Source organism: Sceloporus undulatus, chromosome 2, assembly GCF_019175285.1.
Source record: "Sceloporus undulatus isolate JIND9_A2432 ecotype Alabama chromosome 2, SceUnd_v1.1, whole genome shotgun sequence".
Lineage (NCBI taxonomy): Eukaryota > Metazoa > Chordata > Lepidosauria > Squamata > Phrynosomatidae > Sceloporus > Sceloporus undulatus.
In genome coordinates, this window is record NC_056523.1 from 246,670,171 (window position 1) to 246,689,398 (window position 19,228).

Genomic DNA, 19,228 nt, shown 5'->3' on the forward strand with positions numbered 1-19,228 from the left:
TCAGAAAATATATTTCTGGTGACAGAAATTATTAGAAATATTTCTCAGTAAGGGGGACAACGCTACAAGTAATACTAACAGTGTGAGCTGCTGGCCAGTGAAAACACACAGTGTATGTGATTGTCTCACTGACTTTATTGTGTTAGGAGAGTAAAATGTCTTGCATTCCACAGGTTCAGATTACAGGTTCCAGCCAGCAGCACTTTTGTTTGTTTGTTATGTTTGCACTGTTAAATACTAATTATAGTTCTTTAGGGAATAGCTTGAAGCTGTTTGGGGTGTTAAACTAAAAACAACACAATTCTATGGTACTACATAAACTGTTATGATTCTTCAGTATATATTTATGTCAGTGTTATGAAGGTAATATAAATCCACTGTCACATCCCAGAATAGAAAGATACCTAAAAAATTACTGCAACATCTTATTTTTTTTTTTTTAAATGTTCCCTTGGTAAAGGCAAGAAAATTACGGCCTAAATCAGATAAGTTCATGAAATTTCTCTGACATATGACATGTGAATCATTGTAGAAACCTGCCTTTGGTGGCTACATATGTTAGCTGTCAAGTAGAATTATAGTAGTAGCGACACAATTTACTTTTGGACAGATACTATTGAAAATACAAGCAGTAGATGTAAAAAGGCTGAAATGTTGGTCTCCACACTAAGCCCTCTTCACACTTTAGATATAACTATTCAATTAACTTGCTAAACTGTTAATTTACTAGCTTTCCCCTTAATGTAGCTTAACTCGCCAGATTTCCTGATTAATGCTGAGCTTAACTGTATGTTCTAACAAGTTGTTAGAATTCATTAGGATGGTGAGGAGGGGCTCTCTTTCTGCCAGGTTTAGTAAAATATAAGGGGCTGCAGAATTATGAGTGGTAAAATGATTCTGTGCTAGTTGATTTTTCCCTAAGATGCCTGCTCCCTAGAAGCAAGAAAATGAGGAGGTCTTGCTTGAAATAGAAATGGGGGAGAAGGGAGGTGATTTGTTTGCCCAGTAGAAGTACCTCAAGCAGCCATGGCCTATTCAGAAAGTCAAGCCTTTAAGCTTCACCTCCTGGCTGTGGCCTATTGGTATCTTTCTGAGGGTAGGGAGGGGGTGCTTTTGATTTGGTTCAGTTTTCCTGCTAAATTAATTTTCTTTTGGTTTACATTGTATATTGCAATATTATTATTTAAATGAAGTATATCCCTGTGTACTCCTTTAGTGTTTTTATTATTGTCTATGTATTGTTGGGAACATGGATCATTAAGTGAAAAGTTTTCCTTGCACTTTCCTGGTATCTTTCTCTCTTGGCTTCTCTCTCTCTCTCTCTCTCTCTCAAATATATCTGTTTGGTATTAATTACTAAAGGATGGTTCTCTGTCATGATGTCATAGTCAGACTTCCTTTTCAGATTATTCACCACACACAGAGTAAAAAGAATTGCTGCGAGGTCTCCTTCTAATTAGCTGCAGTAGAACGTAAACCCATCCATGCTTCAAAGAAATATAAAAGATTATAATATTTAAACCAAGTTTAAACTAGACTAATCTGATCTCTTTTTTGATAGAGTTGCAGGCTTGATAGATGAAGGTGGTGCTGTGGATGTAGCATATGTTGATTTCAGTAAGGATTTGACAAAGGTCCCCATGATATTCTGGCAAGGAAGTTAGTAAAATGTGGCCTAGACAGTGCTACTATTAGGTAGATTTGTAATTGGCTGACTAACTGAAACCAACGGGTGCTCATGAATGGTTTCTTTTCATCCTGCAGGGGGTGTCCAGTGGAGTGCCACCAGGGATCTGTACTGGGCCCTGTGCTATTCAACATCTTTATCAATGACTTGAACGAAGGAACAGAGACATGCTGATTAAATTTGGAGATGATACTAAACTGGGATGGGTTGCTACTTCTCCAGGGACAGGATTAAAATTTAGAATGACTTGGAAAATTAGAAGGCTGGACTAAAGCTAACGAGATGAGTTTCAACAGGGACAAATGTAAGGTCTTACACCTAGGCAGAAAAAAATGGAATGCACAGATATTGGATGGGAGACACTTGGGAGACAACAGTTCATGTGAAAGAGATCTAGGAAGCTTACTGCACTGTTCCTGCGCGGTCCGTTCTGAGAACGGAATGGAAGGAGCAGGAATGAGTGGGGGACAGATTTTACCGCACACTCCAGTCCCTCACTTGTTCCGTTCCCCCTCTCTTCCATTCTTAATCCATTCCAGAGGGGGGAATTTTTGAGAACTGTTCAGAACAGTTCTCAAAAAGCGTTCCCTCAGGAATGGAATGGGAACAGAAGAGAGGGGGAACGGAACGAGTGAGGGACTGGAGTGTGCGGTAAAATCCATTCCCCACTCGTTCCATTTCCTGCTGGGCCATTCTGAGAACAGCCCACAAGCCTAGTGCAGTAAGCTTCTAGGAGTCTTAGTAGACCACAAGCTGAACATATGTCAGCAGTGTGATACAGCAGCCAAGAAAGGGCCAGAGCAGTTGGGCACAAAAGAGCAGCCTGAGTCCACTCCAGTTGGAAATGGGTCAGATCCTTGCTGTTTTCAATGGCCTGCTCCCAAGGTGGGCCATGTACACAGGGGCCAACGGATGCTGCCAAGAATTGGATTATCCCAGCTCCTTTTTGTTCTGGTCTTGAGGACTGGAGTCCAGCTTTGGCGCAGCATCTAGATGCTTTGGGGGGCATGTGTCCATCTAGTGATTGAAAGCTACTTCAGTAGGCCCATCTGTTTCACCTCCAATTCAACATGATTCTTGGTTGCATCAACAGATGTATAGCATCTAGATCAAGGGAAGTGATAGTACCACTGTGTTTTGCTTTAGTCAGGCCTCACCTGGAATACTGTGTCCATTTCTGGGCACCTCAATTCAAGAAGGATGTTGACAAGCTGCAGTGTGTCCAGAGGAAGGTGACCAAGATGGAGAAAGGTCTGTAAGACATGCCATATGGGAAATGTCTTAGGGAACTGGGAATGTTTGGCCTGATGAAAAGAAGTTTAAGAGGGAACATGATAATCATGGTTAAATATCTGAAGGGATGTTATAGGGAAGAGGGAACAGGCTTGTTTTCCATGGCTCCAGAGATTAGGACAAGGAGCAATGGATTCCACCTAAATGATGGCCAGTGATGTTTGGCAGTAGAATATGCTGCCTTGGTAGAGTCTCCTTGGTGGAGTCTTTCGAAGTTTTTAAACAGAGGCTGGATGGCCATCTGTTGGGGGTGCTTTGATTGCATGTTCCTGCATGGCAGAGCTTGGCACTCGATAGCCCTTGTAGTGTCTTCCAACTCTATGATTCTATTATTCTAAGTTTGAAATGTTAAAACCATATACATATACACATACACATTACACAAACATTGGATATGAAACACTTTAATAAAAAGCTGTGTTTTAATATGGCACAAGTTGGGATCTAAATGGAGTACCCTTTCCCATGTCCTCACACAGTTTATTGGTTGCACAGGAGGAACACAAAAAAGAGCCCCCTTCTATAATGGGATGCTATAAAATTACTTCTAGCAAGCAAACTTTTGCCATGCCAAAGAGACTGAAGAAACATGTTCAATAATGATAGAAAGTTCATTTTAAGTCTGCAAAAAAAGAAATTAACAACTCTTGCCTGTGACAGAATCATCATGTGTCTCTGACTGGCAGGAATGCTAGATGTGAACTGAAGTTAGTTAATGAGTCTTTCTTCACTGTGTTTTCTTCTTCACTTGTTTCTTTAGTCAGTTCAGCAGTGACCAAATTGGCTGGGAGAAAGAAAACTAAATCTTAAGTGGTAGGAAATACACAGGAAGACAGAAGCAGTGACCTGGAGAGATTAGAGCAGGAGAGACTGTGCACAACAGCGGGTAATTTGGTACTAATAAATTTGAAATCCAAGGAGAGGAAATTACCCACATAGATAGGAGACAAGAATAGAAATCAAACCTTTGATTTTATTGTTTATGCTTTCACTAATCTCTTTACTTTGATTCTAAATTGAATATTTGCAGAGAAAAGTTGTAGATGCAATTAGTATAAGGCAGGTGAACAAGCGAGGAAGGGAGGAGTGGTCTTTCTTTAAGAACATGAAAGCACTTCTTATTTCTGGGAAAAATCAGTAAGGTCATCAAATGTAGCAAAGAGCTGAGAAATCACATACCATAATTTCTCAAAAGTGTGTAGGCTCCCTTGTGGAAGATGTAGCTAAACCATACTCAGATGCAAACTGGAATTAAGAATTATAGGGAAAAGCATGGATCCCCGGCTTATCTTTTTATTGCCTGCCAAAGGGTACAGATTATCATGGAAGCCACTGTCTTCTTGCAGCACTTCAGTAGTGTCTCCTCCAGGAACTCTGGTACCAATCTTGCAAGTACTATATTCCTATGTTATTCTCAACTGGCTAGTCAGGTACTGGGATTACCAGGCAAATGCATAGCAGGCAGTCTTCAGTTTGGTCCTTCTAGGGAGCATATGAACATTTCCATGGTCCATGCGGTCTTCAGCTGTCTCCATACTTCATCCTTTGGATTTTTGGGGTGGGTCATTTATTTGTGTTGTAACCTTGAGTCAGCTCTTGTACATGTTTACAGTGTCACATCTTTATGCAGTTTGGTTTAGTCTAGTTTTGGGGAAGCTGAGTTTACATAATTAGCATCCCTCTCTGGGGGCCTCTCATTGGATTGCAGGGAATGAGGCCAACTCAGGATACTGTTCATCCTGCCTCACTCCAGGCGGGTAGGGGAATCACATCAAGGCTAATAACCCATGTGGGATGTCACATCTGATGTTTGTTTCACTCCCATTATGTTGGCTCAGGTATGAAGTTTCCACTTGGAAAGCACATGGGTGATCTGCTTCCTGCATTTGTGGGCGCCAGTTGTAGCTAATAAAGTTGTGGCCATGTTCCTACAGAATACTGTCTGTGTTTACCCTGCATTCATTATCTTACTTAATTGGTTTCAATGGTCCTTAAATACAATACATTTAGCTGGGTTAGTCCCAAAATGTTGGAATGATTAGAAAGCAGTAATATTGATGAGATTACACCCAGATCCTTGAGCAGAAACTTGATGATTCACAGCACCAGTCTCCTATGTAACCATGTCTTCCAAAATATTTGTGCTAGCTGATGACAGAAGGATGTAGCTTCAACTAATTTTCAGGTGCCTTAATCAGCAGCACACTAATTATCACAGAATTGCTGTGGGCTTTTAAGGAAAAAGAAGAGTAAGGTTCCCAATTCTACCAAGTTGAAAAGAAGGAGACTGACAGGTGACCAGAACAGTGAGTGAGACAGAATGGCTGAACAGAGCAGGGCAACATGACCATCCTTGGAAGGCACCTATAAAACATCAGACTGACCAACAGAATACACTTCAATATGGATATGCAACTGCATTCATTATACTGATTGAATTCGAGTCTTCCCAGACTTTTGATCTAGCAGCAGCAGCAGCAGCTAACATAGTTGAGGAGTGGTGTGTGTGTGTGTGAAAGAGAGAGAGGGGGGGAGGGATGCACTGATGCGAAGGGTTGATAGTGCATCTGGCCACTCCTGCATCTGTATGCTCAACGAAAGAAAAAAACTATGGCAAGCAATGGCACCAGCGGCTGTGTCTCACTGGGCCCAGAGCGCACGCTCCAGACCATTTCTGTACGACACCTGGCCCTTCTCACACTCACACAGTTGCATCATGCTGTTTGTACACCAACACAATAATGTGCACTTTCTGTGTTAGAGGAGAACAAAAAGGGGTTCCCTTCTCCTTTTGTGTCTTGTCTTTTTTAGATTGTAAGCCTGAGGGCAGGGAAATGTCTAATTAACAAACTGTAAGCCGCTCTGATAGCCTTTTGGCTGAAGATCGGGGTATAAAATATTATTTATTTATTTATTTAGCTCCAGTTCTTCACTCCAGAGCATGGCTTCATCCAAGTTTCACCCCTTTTCAGCCTCGTATGTTGTATAAATAGCTGAGGCTCAAAAAAGGGTGAAACTGCTTTTTTGCCATAGCAGAGAACCACTAAATGATAAGAGTGTTGGCATCAGTCGGGCTTCCTATTTCACATTTGGGATGCCACAGCTAAGAAGGTCCCATCACATGTCCTGACATAGATTATTGACTTCACTGGTGGGACATGGAAGAGGCCCTCCTCCCTCATGTCCCACCAGGCTGACATAGGTATCTACAAGACATTCAATGTATTTGTGAGTGTGATATTTTAATCATTATTCAAGACTAACCAGGTCCGGTACTCATTGAGCCTCATCAATGGAAAATAAATTGCAATTAGTATATTGTTATTGCTGGTGATAAAAGCATGCAGTTCAGTAGTGCTCTCCTGCTTTCAGAAATGAGAAGGTGAAACTAAATCATTCTAGCCTTCAGGAGATGATGATGATGATGATGATGATGATGATGATGATGATGATGATGATGATGATGATGATGATGATGATAGGATTTATTTATATGCCGCCCTATCACTGGGAATCCGGGTGGCTTACAACAGAGGGGGTAATAGACGGTTCCCTGCCCTCAGGCTTACAATCTAAAAAGACACGACACAAAAGGAGAATGGGAATGGGGGGGGGTCCAGCATTCTTCTCTCCCTCTGAGGCCTGGACCAAGGCAGATGGACTGGAGGGGGGGGCTCTTTTTCTTAATCGAGGCCTGGCCCGATGATATTGGGCCAGCCCTTTCACTCCTTCCCAGGCCAGAAGATGACAGTTGGAAGGAGGGAGGGGAGATGCCAAACATAGTTACCTCACTTCTCAGCTTGCTCACATCCAGACTCCAGCTATGTCCCTTTCTTGAAGCACAGTCAAGAACGTAAGGTCAAGTTGGTTTAATTTTGACCATTTTAAAATATTTGCTGTTTTTTGCTTGAACTTTCTAGCCAACAATCATAGGACGGTGAAAAAAATTGGGTTAGTTGTCAAGAGTAGATGTAAACAGAGAAAATAGTGGAGAAAAATAAGCAGAAAATGAAATCCAGATTATTTGTTTTTATATTATTCAAAGCAGGGTATTTCCAGGCTGGTTGGGCATGCTTTTTAAGTATCATGATTTGCAGTGTTAAACAGTTCTAAAAACATAATCTTTAGTATACTGCCCAGTATGAAGGTTGAATTCCATTGTTTTCCATTAAATTCTGGAAAGGTAACATATTTCAGTATGTTAAATGTACCATTTTTCATATGCTACAGAAACTGGGAATGTTCACTGTAAAAAAGAATGGCTATTTTGCTATTACACATTCCACCTGGAAGCCTCCGAGTGCAAATTATATATATTATAATTTTAGTATTATATTTATTTAAATCCCATCTTCTTTCTAGTCCAGTGCTCAGTACTCCAGTGTTCAAAAATTAAAACAGTATGCAAAGGGATATTGTAGCAACTTTGAGACTTGACTATGGCACAATCTTTTTTCTCTCAGTCTCAGTGGTGCTACAATATGCCTTTGCTTAATGATCCAGACCAACGCAGCTATGTCTGTAAAAGTTAAAATAGATACAAACAAAAATTTCTCATCATAAAAAATTAAAACTATAATTGAACTATCAATACAATTAAAAACACAAGCACTAAGAAGGGAGGGAGGACCAAATATGGTAGTGGAACATATAATGAAAGGCTCCTTGAAGCTGAGCAATAGGCCCTCAAAGTTGCAGAGCCTGGGGACAGAATTTAGAGGGCCATCTCCCAGGTTCCCTGGGACAGACAAAAGGACCTACCTAGAAGGTCTCAAAAGATGGGCAGGTTCATATGGGAAAACCTGGGCCAGAACTGTATAGTTCATAATTAGCCTTTCAGTTGTGCCTAGAAACAAGAGTGCTGTTGCAGCTAAGGGGCTATGTGTAGCTAGGGGGTTATGTGCTCCTTGTAACCAGCTGCAGTTAACAATCTAGCTGCTGCTCTTTGAACTAACTGAAGTTTTCAAACCCTTTTCAAATATAGTCCCACACAGAGTGCATTAGAGTAATCCAGATGGAATAACTAAAGTATGGGTCACCATGGCCAAAGGTAGATTATTTTTCAATGTGTGTATGCATAATACTTATGCCAAAAAAAGTCTTGCTTTTACTAAACAGCCCACAACATTTTTCTTGTGGAAGAAATGAAAGCAAGCAAGGCAGAAGCGCAACCTCTGAGAAGCGCTTCTGCAGCCATAGCATATACTTTATTCCAGTTTCCCAAAGACACTCATTAATTTTGTGTATCTTCACCTGTCTCTAATAAATAATTATTCCTATTTTGTCAGTGCTTTGTCTTTTGGAGAAAATTTTAAGATGACTTTAAACCTTTTGGTTAGCAGATATATTTGTGCCTCACTTTGAACTCTCCTCTGTCCAGCACTCTGTAGCTGAACTCATAAGTCTCTCTTGTCACACATTTCACAGGATGTTCCTCTTCAAATCCCCATCCTTGCTTTTCATCTGCACAAGCTCCTTACCTTTAAGGCTCTCTGTAGTCTAGCTCTCTGCTCTTATATCCTATTTAGGGATATAAATAATATTCAGAATTTTTTCCCCATTCTTGACAAGGAAGAGTAGCTCAGCATATCATAACATCCTGTCAAAAATATTGTTGACTGCTGTGAGTTTTATCTACCCTTTGCCAGAGTGGAAAGATTAATGCTTTTTCTCATCATCAGCAGCTGGCAAATCTCTTTTATCTGGAATTCTGAAATCCAAAATACTCCAAAATTCAAAATTGTCCACATAGGTGGCTAAGATAGTGACACCTTTGCTTTCTAGTGGTTCAATGTACAGAAACTCAGTTTCATGCACAGAATTATTTAAAATATTATGTATAAAATTAGCTTCAGACTATGTGTATAAGCTGTATATGAAACATAAATGAATTTCTCGTTTTGACTTTGGTCCCATCTGCAAGATATCTCAATATTCCAAAATCCAAAAAATAAAAATAAATTCCAAAATCCAAAACACTTGTGGCCCTAAGCATTTTGGAGAAGTGAAATGCCACCTGTACTAGTATTTGTACATGGAACTGCCAATTACTTTAGTCAAGTCAGACATTTGTTTTTGTTGTTGTTATATTCAATTTTATTGTATATACTCATGTATACGTCTAGAAATTTTAGTCAAAAAATAGCCCAAAAAATTGAGTTGATTTTTCCATGGGTCAATGCAAATACTATACTTTAACTCTTATCATAAAGGGAATCATCCCCTGGTGAAAGGTGAGAGCTTAATCCCTCCTTGGAGCACCTAAAAGAAGCACTGACCCCCTTTACTCTCTCATTTGTCTAGCCTTTAGGGTAGGCACATCCAATAACATCTGCCTTACTTTTATTCTAGTTGGTTATCTAAATAAACATATTTATTATAGTATGAAATAATCAGATTTTGGTTGGCATTTAAGTTCAGTAATTGAAGTGCTGTTCCCAAATGCCAAGTTTAAATTTTCAGTATGCTTCTGCTTTTTGTTTAAATAGAATTTTTATTCATATCATGTCCACTGCAAATTTCTTCTCTCTGGACTTATCATGTGTTTTAATTAAAGCATCAGAATACTGGCATGTGTTGAATTTCAAAAGATGAGTTTGAAAAACATTCCTGTGACAGAGAAAAAGAATATCAAACAGTGGGAAACTGATTCAGAGCTATACCAGAGCCTTTGTCCATTCCGATTTTCATATTGGACAGGCTACTGACATTTTATTAATGTGCAAATGTGCTGACAAAATTATTCCAAATCAAAGGGAGAAGAAACCAAAGTATTGCTGCACTATATTTCACTAAACTATATTTCACTAAATACTTACCTGACAGATTTATTACATATTTTCATCTTCTGTTATTCAAACTGACCCTGTATAGAACAGGTACATTCAGAATAGTTTTGGAGCTTATCTACACAGACCAAATGAAACGGTCCTTGGTCCGTGGTTGGTTTTTGCCAAATGACGTGAGATGCAACCCATCCCTTGCCAGAAGTCCCTCCTCATGGAACCTCAAACCAAGATCCAAAAATACAAATCGTTCTTGGTGGCACCATCTGCGGAGTCAGTTATTCACTTCTGCTATTTTCCTCTCCCTTCCTGGACCATGCCCTTCGACTGGGAGAAGAGATGAGATGACAACCTGTGCATCCATCTCTTTCAAGTTCCAACCCTAAGCCTCATAATCCCTTATGATATTCTGAAGGCTGTACCTTGCAGTATCATTGGTTCCCACATGAACCAAAAGAAAGGAGTAACGGTCAGTAGGCTTGACAAGTCTTGTCAGCCTCTCTGTCACATCACAGATCTTTGCACCAGGGAGAAAACACACCTCCTGAGATGTCTTGTTGGGCCCACAAACCACTGGTTCAGTAGTGTTTTCAATGCTGGGGACTGTTGCATATGACACCAAAAACTGTAACATGAAAGGACAACCAGGGATAGTATTTGGAAGAAGACAGTATTATTGGATATTGTACATGAAATATTGGAACATTAATCAATACAAAAAGAAATAAAGAATAATTGACAACAAACAAATACACTGTTGCATTTAACATTGATTCTCAATCAGGCATATATTTAAATAGTATAACTAATAACTTTACTAATTGTGTTTTTAATATTAATATCTAAAGTCCAAAAACATACTGCAAAAATTATCCAGTCTGAGACTGCTTTAACTGCCCTTGCTCAGTGCTAGGAAACTGTGGGAACTGTAGTTTTGTGAGACATTTAGCCTTCTCTGTCAGAGAGCTCTGATGCCACAATAAACTACAGTTCCCAGGATTCCCTAGCCCTGAGCTAGGGCAGTTAAAGTGGTCTCAAACTGGATTATTTCTATAGTGTGTTTTGGACCTAAGCCATGGGAGGGTGATGTTTAGTTAAATTCTCAAGCAATGTCACTTTACAGAACATTGCTGATTTTGATGAAAGAGAAAAGAATAGATATTGATATTTCTTTTCAAATGATATGTTGTCCCTTTTTACAGGAGAGAAAGAAAAACTTCTGATACTAGAGAGGTCAAAAATGCTCAGTTCTCTAGCAGTGCATCAGTCAGTACTGCTAGAAAGATATCTAACTCATTGTCTGGTAGATATGAATGAGAACTTGGCTAATTTGGGGGAAAGGGCATTGTACTGTTAACTTCTTTTAAAAGCCCATTTTCTTTTATTACTTTAGCTCTTGTGTTCTGATTATTGGTACTATATGAGCTAAGCGCTGTAAATACTATCCATGCACATGCTTAGCATTTCCATGAAAAATGACTGAAACGTATATGTGTTTAACTGTTTTTCCCCCAGTAGGGGTTGAACATACAAGGAAATCTTGCATGTGTCCTAAACTAACTACTACCCCCACACACACACCTCTTCTTTTCAAACAGGGACGAAACAACTTGGGTTCCATCTATGTTTGGGCCTCTGGAAATGGTGGGCGAAGTAAGGATCATTGTTCCTGCGATGGCTACACCAACAGCATCTACACTATCTCCATCAGCAGCACAGCTGAAAGTGGAAGAAAACCTTGGTATCTAGAAGAGTGTGCATCTACACTGGCAACAACATACAGCAGTGGAGAGTCATATGACCGGAAAATAGTATGTAGTCTTGTTAATATGATCAAAATGTGCTTACATCTCATCTTGAGGGTAGGGGGGAGATACCAGCTATCAGGTTTCATAGATTAATTCTGGGAAAGGAATTTTGTTGTGGTCACAACGGACATTTTGAGATAAAGGGTCGGGAAAAACTATACACTTAGGGTGAAATTCTTTCTCACAACCACTTTGTGCAACCAGAAAACTGGTTTACATAGAAATAGACAACATGACAACTCATAATCTTCTTGCAGAACAGAAGGGGAACATAATTTTGTTCTCAGTCTTTGTTTTCCACCTCAGACACACATATGTTCGGCATTTCTTCTTTTCCAAGTTTCTCACCAATAAAGAGTTAAGATGGGCTGTTTTTAAAATATTATCTATCATTTCTTTGACTATTCTGGGATATTAGCCATCTCTCCTGGAAACTGCGGTTTTGAAATGACTAATATTTAAGAGAAATTCTGAGGTAACACTGCATTCCAGTTATGTTTCTATTCTTATCTGCTTATAAAAAGGCAATTTTATATCTTTTGCTTGTTTCCTTCATGGTAAGTTAACAACAACAGGGAAACAAATCATTTGATTTCTGAACAAATAGTATTCCTGTGATGAAATTTCATAGGTCCTTTGATAAACTTTGGTTCATGGCAAAATATTTGATATCCTTTTCTTCTTGTGAAATTATTTTGTTTTCCAGTTCCTGTTTTCTTGAAAACATGTTTTGATTTAGTACACATTGCTTCTTGAGAATGTTACTTGGTAAGCTCTACTGAGACATAGCCTGCTGAAGTCCTGAATAACCTTGCCTTAGAATCATTTAGGTATTTTAAATTGCCTTTAAAAAATTAAATCTAAAGAGAACATTACTCCATGATTGAGAGCCCCATGTTGGCAGTACACTTGTTCAGGCTTTCTCATTAATTCTGTAGAGAAATGTGGGATGCTAGCTTTGCATACCTTTTCCTTCTGAGTATAAATCTAACCCTACGGTTGGATTTAATGTGAAAATCTTGCAGCCAGGAAGAAAACCTCAAAGTGCAAATCAGAACTCTTACTAGATTGTAAGTCTATAGCCTACTCAAATGAATAGAGCTCTGCTTATTAGTAGTAATTATAATTTGAGAAAACTGGCACAAGGTCACCTAGTCTACCTATAAAGTTCAAAATAAAATATGGAGACAGACCTGGATTTTGATACTGAATCTGAGTCTGTTGAATCTCCTGTCCTGAAAGTTTTCCTGAAGCAGAAGAGGTCAACAGCTTTCAAGATCTGGCTTTAAGCCAGGATGATGATGCAATTATGCGGAGCAAGTAGATAAAGTAGATAAAGAATTCTTCCCAATTTTCTCTTCCCAAAATAAAGGGCGGTTTAACATATTGAAACACCACAACACAAAAATAAAATAAAATAAAAATAATCAGTTGCTACAAGACTCCTCATATTTTGGGATGTTTTCCCCAGGAAACGTTTTTTGCACAAGGAACATTTTTCCTGTACAAAAAAGTCCTAAAATACAAAATACATACAAATGAGAAAGCCTGAACAAGTGTACTGCCAACATGGGGCCCACAAATCCAAAAAATATGCCAAAATTGTCCAGGAGAAAGCTTTTGAAATCCTTCACTCTTGCTTACAAGATACTTACAAGCTACAAATATTTCCACTGGCATACTCAATTATCTGTTGTTGTTGTTGTTGTTGTTGTTGTTGTTTTAAATTTGATGCATTCCCTGGGACTGGGACTATGTGGTATACTGGTTTGAGTTTGGGACTAAAATTCCTGGAGCCCAGGAAAAACCTACTCAGCCATGGAATTTCAGTAGGTAATATGGGTAAGTCACATTCTCAGTCTTAGAAGAAGGCAATGGCATGAACCCCCCCCCCCACTCCCCCTGGACAAAAATTGTCTAGAAAACTGCATTATAGTGTTGCTTTAGAGTCATTATAAATCAGAAAATACTTTAAGGTATACAACAACAACATTCACAGGGGCACATATTACAGTGAGTCTTTGGTATTATGTGGGGTTGGGTTCCAGGACTCCCTGTGGATACCAAAATCTGTGTATACTAAAGTCCTATTATATGCAATGGCATAGAAATAGTGCCTCTTCTAAAAATGACAAAATCAGGGTTTCCTTTTTGGAGTGTGTGTGTGTGTGTGTGTGTGTGAGAGAGAGAGAGAGAGAGAGAGAGAATGGCCTGTTACAGACAGCCAAAATAAAGCTGCTTCGAGTCACAGTGGAGGTATGGTGTTTCAATGATGCATGCGTCCTAAGAGTCCAGAAGCCACACCAAAGCCACACTCCAGTCCTTAGGGCTATGAGTGGTTGAATCCATGGATAAGGAATCTAGTTACAGAGGGCTGACTATACTTGTATGTGTTAAGCACAAGTAGTCAAATATTCTGCACTTGTATATTCATTTTGCTGCTCCTTTGAGGAACTGCTTCTCTGAGGAGACATCTCAGTTGTTTGGGATGAACTTTTAGGAGATTATCACATGTGGCTTTTAAACTGTGAATCCCATATGAAGGAAGTACCTTCAGTGATGCTGATTGCATGACACCATCTTTGACTTGTAGCTGCCCCATTCCCTAGCATACCTTTTTATTCATGAGGGAAATGCATGAATGAAATGTTCCAGGTGCAGAAAGCTATTCCCAGGGCATTCCTGTGATTGGCGGTCATGGGATGTCACTGTCCCCTCCTCCTCCCCCTTTCACCTCATTTTTTTTATTCCTCCCCCCAACTCCCATTTTTCATCCAATTTTGGAGTACTGCAGCACTGATGTTTTTTTAAAAAATATATTTAAATCAAGGCTGCAGAGCTCAAGAATTACATGAAAAAGTTGAAAAAGCAGCCAAAAAAAAACCACCAAGGCATGCTGGGTAAGGCACAAGGGAGGGAGGATTCAGGGAGAGGACAGAAAGGGAGTGTGATGGGGGCAGCAGCCGCTGTCACATGTATGAAAGACAGTGAGGTGGTAGTTGCAATCAAATCAGTATGTTGCCGTTTAATTTTTTGTCATGACTGCACCTATGAAGGGACTGGTGCTATAATTTCCTTAGTCTGTAGCCATGCTTGTACTGTGCAGTTAGTAAAGGCAAATGCATGCAAAAACATTTCAGAGCGTTAAGCATTTATATTGAGAACTTTTTGGACATGTTTCTTTTTCTGTGATGATAAATGATTGGGGGGGAAATCCCATAGCTACATCCTTTTATTTTTGTCTCATTGTGTTTGTGTGCTGCCTTTGATACCCACACACTCACATGTGTTTTTATGAACAAAAATGTCTTTATCAGATCACATATCAGGGTGTATGCATGTTGGCAGGGGCTGTATGGATCCAAGCATCCAATTTTAAATGTCCTGGTTTGGATAAGCAAATTATGGCTTAATAAACCTGTATACAGCCTCCTTGCTGCCACTTTACTTATTTCTTATCATTAGTAATCACTTATCCAAGTATCCAGGAAACCACAGTTAGCCATATACAGTATGGAAGCCAATTGTACAATTTGAAATGAGCCTCAGTCATAGATTTTAGCATGTTTTCCACACGCAGCAATTATTTCAGCTTCCTCTACCTTTCAAGAATGCTACCCAACATTCTTATTTCACCGTACAATAAGAAAATCCTCAAGAAAAGAAACGGTGCCTTTAGGATTTCACTGAAGTTTTATTTTTACTTTGCAGAGCAACCAACCTAAAGCCTTTGCTAAGTTAAGAATGTTACAACATGTGAAGTTGCAGGCTTTCATGGCCAGCAGTTTTGTAGTCTCAACAATGAGATATAAAATACCTTAAAATAAGAGGCTTACGGTTCAGAGTTCCAATAATGTTATCAGCAAAGGGAAAAATACTGTGTTTGACCCAAATAAATAACCTTTCTCAAAAGATAGGATTGAGGAAAGGCTGATGACACACTGTTTAACAATAACTGTCCATAAATTTTCCCTTCCATCTCCAGAGCAAGAAATTAGCTGATGGCCCTGTCCTCCATAAGGGCGATTGAGCACAAATCTAGTCACCTGAAAATCCATCCCACCCACTTACACCCACCCACAGCCAAGTGCACTTAAAACCCTTGAAGAGTCTATTGCTGTATTTCAGAGGATTTACATGAAAAGGAGGAACTTTGCCTATATTTGCCTTTGGTCATAAGGAAAGAAAGGCATGATGGCAACTTGCTCTCCATTATTCTAACCTAATTGATCCAACATATTTTTATGTGTGCCATAAGCAGTGAGAGGCAACAGATAATTCCCTCCACTACCCAATTTCACAAGACCTCCATTTTCTTAAGTGTTCTTTTGGGGGGAAATTAAATAACACCACAAGTTTGTATGATTTTGTTCTCTCTTTTTTTGCTTACTGATTTGTCTTCACTGAACTGATAGTATGCTATCAGGACAAACATTTTTGTTTTGCTACATTTTAAGTTTATTATTGAGGAGGCACTAGGAACAGAGCATGGTGAGGTAGGTAGAATATGCTGCATTTGTTTCCACGATATTCAAGCTCTCTTCCACTCTTTTTATTTTTAAGGTGTAGACCTAACAGAACTGCTAGGAACAATGTGCAGGCCCTGTTCTATCAAACTACTATAAAAGAAGTAAAGCTTCAGTAAAATGTTCACTGAATTCACAGCTCTGAGATGATGGGGAAACATTAGACATTAACTTTACACTTTAAAATATTACAGTACTTGCATGAAGGTTGTCCTGTTTTGCATTGGTTGAAAAATGACCTCCAGGATTGTCAGGGCCAACCCTACCATATAGCAGGGAAAGGGTGAGGTAGAGGAAAGAGATGAAGGCAGGAAGTGGTACAGCTAGACTTTTCAAATATCTGGCCATGAACAGATATAAAAGTTAGTGGGAAAGTGCCACTATATTATATTAATTATATTATATTATATTTACACCAAAAGCTTTTTTAAAAAAAACTTAAGTTAGCTATGATTATGTTACAAAGGGGACATTAATTTTAATTCCATTAATTCTAACTTATCATTATATTACTGTATAAAAACCTTATCTGAATGCACGTGATATATTTCATCCATGATTTCACTCCTCTCCCCACTTCACCACCCAGCCATCCCTATTTTGAGCTTGGGTAAGAGTAAGCTGCTGTTTGAAAAACCTGTCTCTCATTCACCTATCCACTGAAAAAGAATGACAGCCTTAAAAGAAATATACACATTGAAGTAATTATATTACTACAATACAATTCTGCTATTTCACATGAAATTATATTACTACAATATAAAATGATACATACAAAATTATCTCAGATTTTATTAATCCTGTTACTTTCAGGCTCCCTTTTAATCCCGCACTTTCGTCTTTCAAATTTATCTTCATTTTCTCCACTAATTCTCCCATTATCTGTGTGCCTCCTTGTCACCTCCATTCTCCTTCACTCTTAAATTTTCTACATATTTTTCTGTCTGACTGTTCTGTTTTATCCTTTCCCTCTTCTATGTGCCCTCCTATATTCTTCTGTGTCAGATATCAGCACCTTGAGTAGACATGGGAGATTATCTGATGGGGAAAAAAGACAGGAGTAAAAGGCATATTCCTGGCAAAAATAGTGCAATCATGCTGAAGATTTTCAGACACGTCATGTTTATCCAGGACTTAACCCATGAAGAACCAGCAATGCTTCAGCCACAACCCATTCATGAGACTTCCTTATGAGTGGTTTGTTGCGCGAGCATTGCTGGTTCTTCATGAGTGGTTATGTCTTGAATAAGCATGAGGTCGTCTGACAATCTTCAATGCAACCACGCTACTTTACTGGGAATACCCCCCCCCCCCCCGGATTTTCCCCTGTCTGATAATTTCCATGAATGCAAAACACTAAGCTTGGCTTGCAGTGCTTGTTTTGTTCTTGACCATTGTTGAGGAAGCAAGAATTTGCTTTTCACGTTATTTTTCTCCCTGTGAACTATTATTCTGACTTCCAAGTTATTCTAGCATGCACATAACTCAGCTCCTATGGCACAATCCCATCTTGGCTCCCTCTTAACATTTCTGTTGGCAGTTTCATTTATTTATTTTTTTTCAGTTCCTATTCCACATTATTGTTTTAACAGCTTTGTACATTTTCCCTCAGGCAGTAGGTTTAAAAGCTCACTATACTTCTTACTTATTTTTGTAACAAATATAGAATTTTACCTTCCTTTGGGTAATTTGTATCCATTCTTGATCCCTCCTCCTTATATTTCAATAATGTTTTTCTTAGAATAATTTGTAGTTTGAAATTCATTTTTTGAATTAATATATTTTACAGAATTGTTTTGATTCTTCAGGGTTTTGTTTGTTTGTTTATGAACTAGACTGAGAGGACCTCCAGCTCCCACCTGCCACTCATTCTATGGCTTTCAAATTAACTTGTTGCTTCAAATATCATTTCTACTCTGGGAGGCAAATAGTTTACAGTTATATTCTAGCTTTAATGGGTCCAGACCAAGATTGTTTTTAAAATGTTTTTACCTGCTCAGTAATAATAATAAAAAAAATTCTACATGCCTATAAATTTTTCAGGCAACTGAAGCATGTTTTGACTCTTGCAGTTATGTTCCTAATTATGTCCCTTCCTTTTTTTTCCAGATCACTACAGACCTAAGGCAACGTTGTACAGACAGCCATACAGGTACTTCAGCATCTGCACCTATGGCTGCAGGAATTATTGCATTGGCACTGGAAGCAAAGTAAGATTTGAATGATTATTTTTTTAATGAAAGCACTGCAGAACTGCCTCCCTAATCTCTTCCCCTACACTCTCTCTCTCTCTCTCTCTCTCTCTCTCTCTCTCTCTCTCTCTCTTTCTGTTCTGGTTGTTAAGAACTGACAGAGGTTTGAATATGGCACTAGATCAGCTGTGTTGCTTCCCCACAAACCTGTATTAGGTTTGTTTATGAAATGGTCCCCTAGAAATTTAGCTACAATTAAATTGTCCTGTTTGGTATCATTAGACTTGAGGCCTGTATTTCTAGACCAGCATCCAGTAAATTTCAGACTGCTGGGTTGAACTTATAAGGTATAAATAAGGAATCATGTAAAATACATAAGGAACTGAATAAGAGACAATAAGAAACTGCAGCTGAAAAGCTAGTGTTGTCTTAAGTACATCAATTTTTCTGTTGTAATTAGAGTTTTTAAATATATTATCTCAATAATAAATATATTGTCTCAGTACTAAAATATTCACAAGGTTTCATTTTTTACAATCTAATGTATATGTGCCAACATTTTATGTTTTGTATAATTTTATAGATACCTCTTTAATTAATTGTTTTTTTCCCTGTGATCATATTATTGTTGACCTGGCAACCATTAAAATATGAGAGCATCCAAATCATAAATCTGTACTACTATGGGTCTGAAATTCCGCATGCTGATGCTGCTTATTTATAAAGTACTTAAAATTTACTAAGCACTGTATACAGATTAAAAATGTGATAGTCCTTATCTACAATCTTATGATCCAAAAAGATGGAATGCAAGGGGGAAAGGGAAAGAAGAGAAAATTAAATCAATTCAGACATCCATTAAACTATGACAGTTTTTAAACGGAAATAATTTATATAGGAAATAACTAAATCACTTGTTCTCCTACCTCTTCTGCAA

General features: G+C 38.6%; 1 protein-coding gene across 2 annotated transcripts in view; it reads left to right on the top strand.

Moving 5' to 3' along the window:
• The window catches only part of PCSK5 (proprotein convertase subtilisin/kexin type 5), a 350,841-nt gene that overhangs the window by 169,779 nt on the left and 161,834 nt on the right, over positions 1-19,228 (top strand). For both annotated transcript variants that reach the window (XM_042452306.1, XM_042452305.1), the window contains exons 8-9: positions 11,364-11,576; positions 18,209-18,309. In XM_042452306.1, the coding sequence (XP_042308240.1) occupies positions 11,364-11,576; positions 18,209-18,309 (314 nt within the window). The remainder of the gene's footprint in view (positions 1-11,363; positions 11,577-18,208; positions 18,310-19,228) is intronic.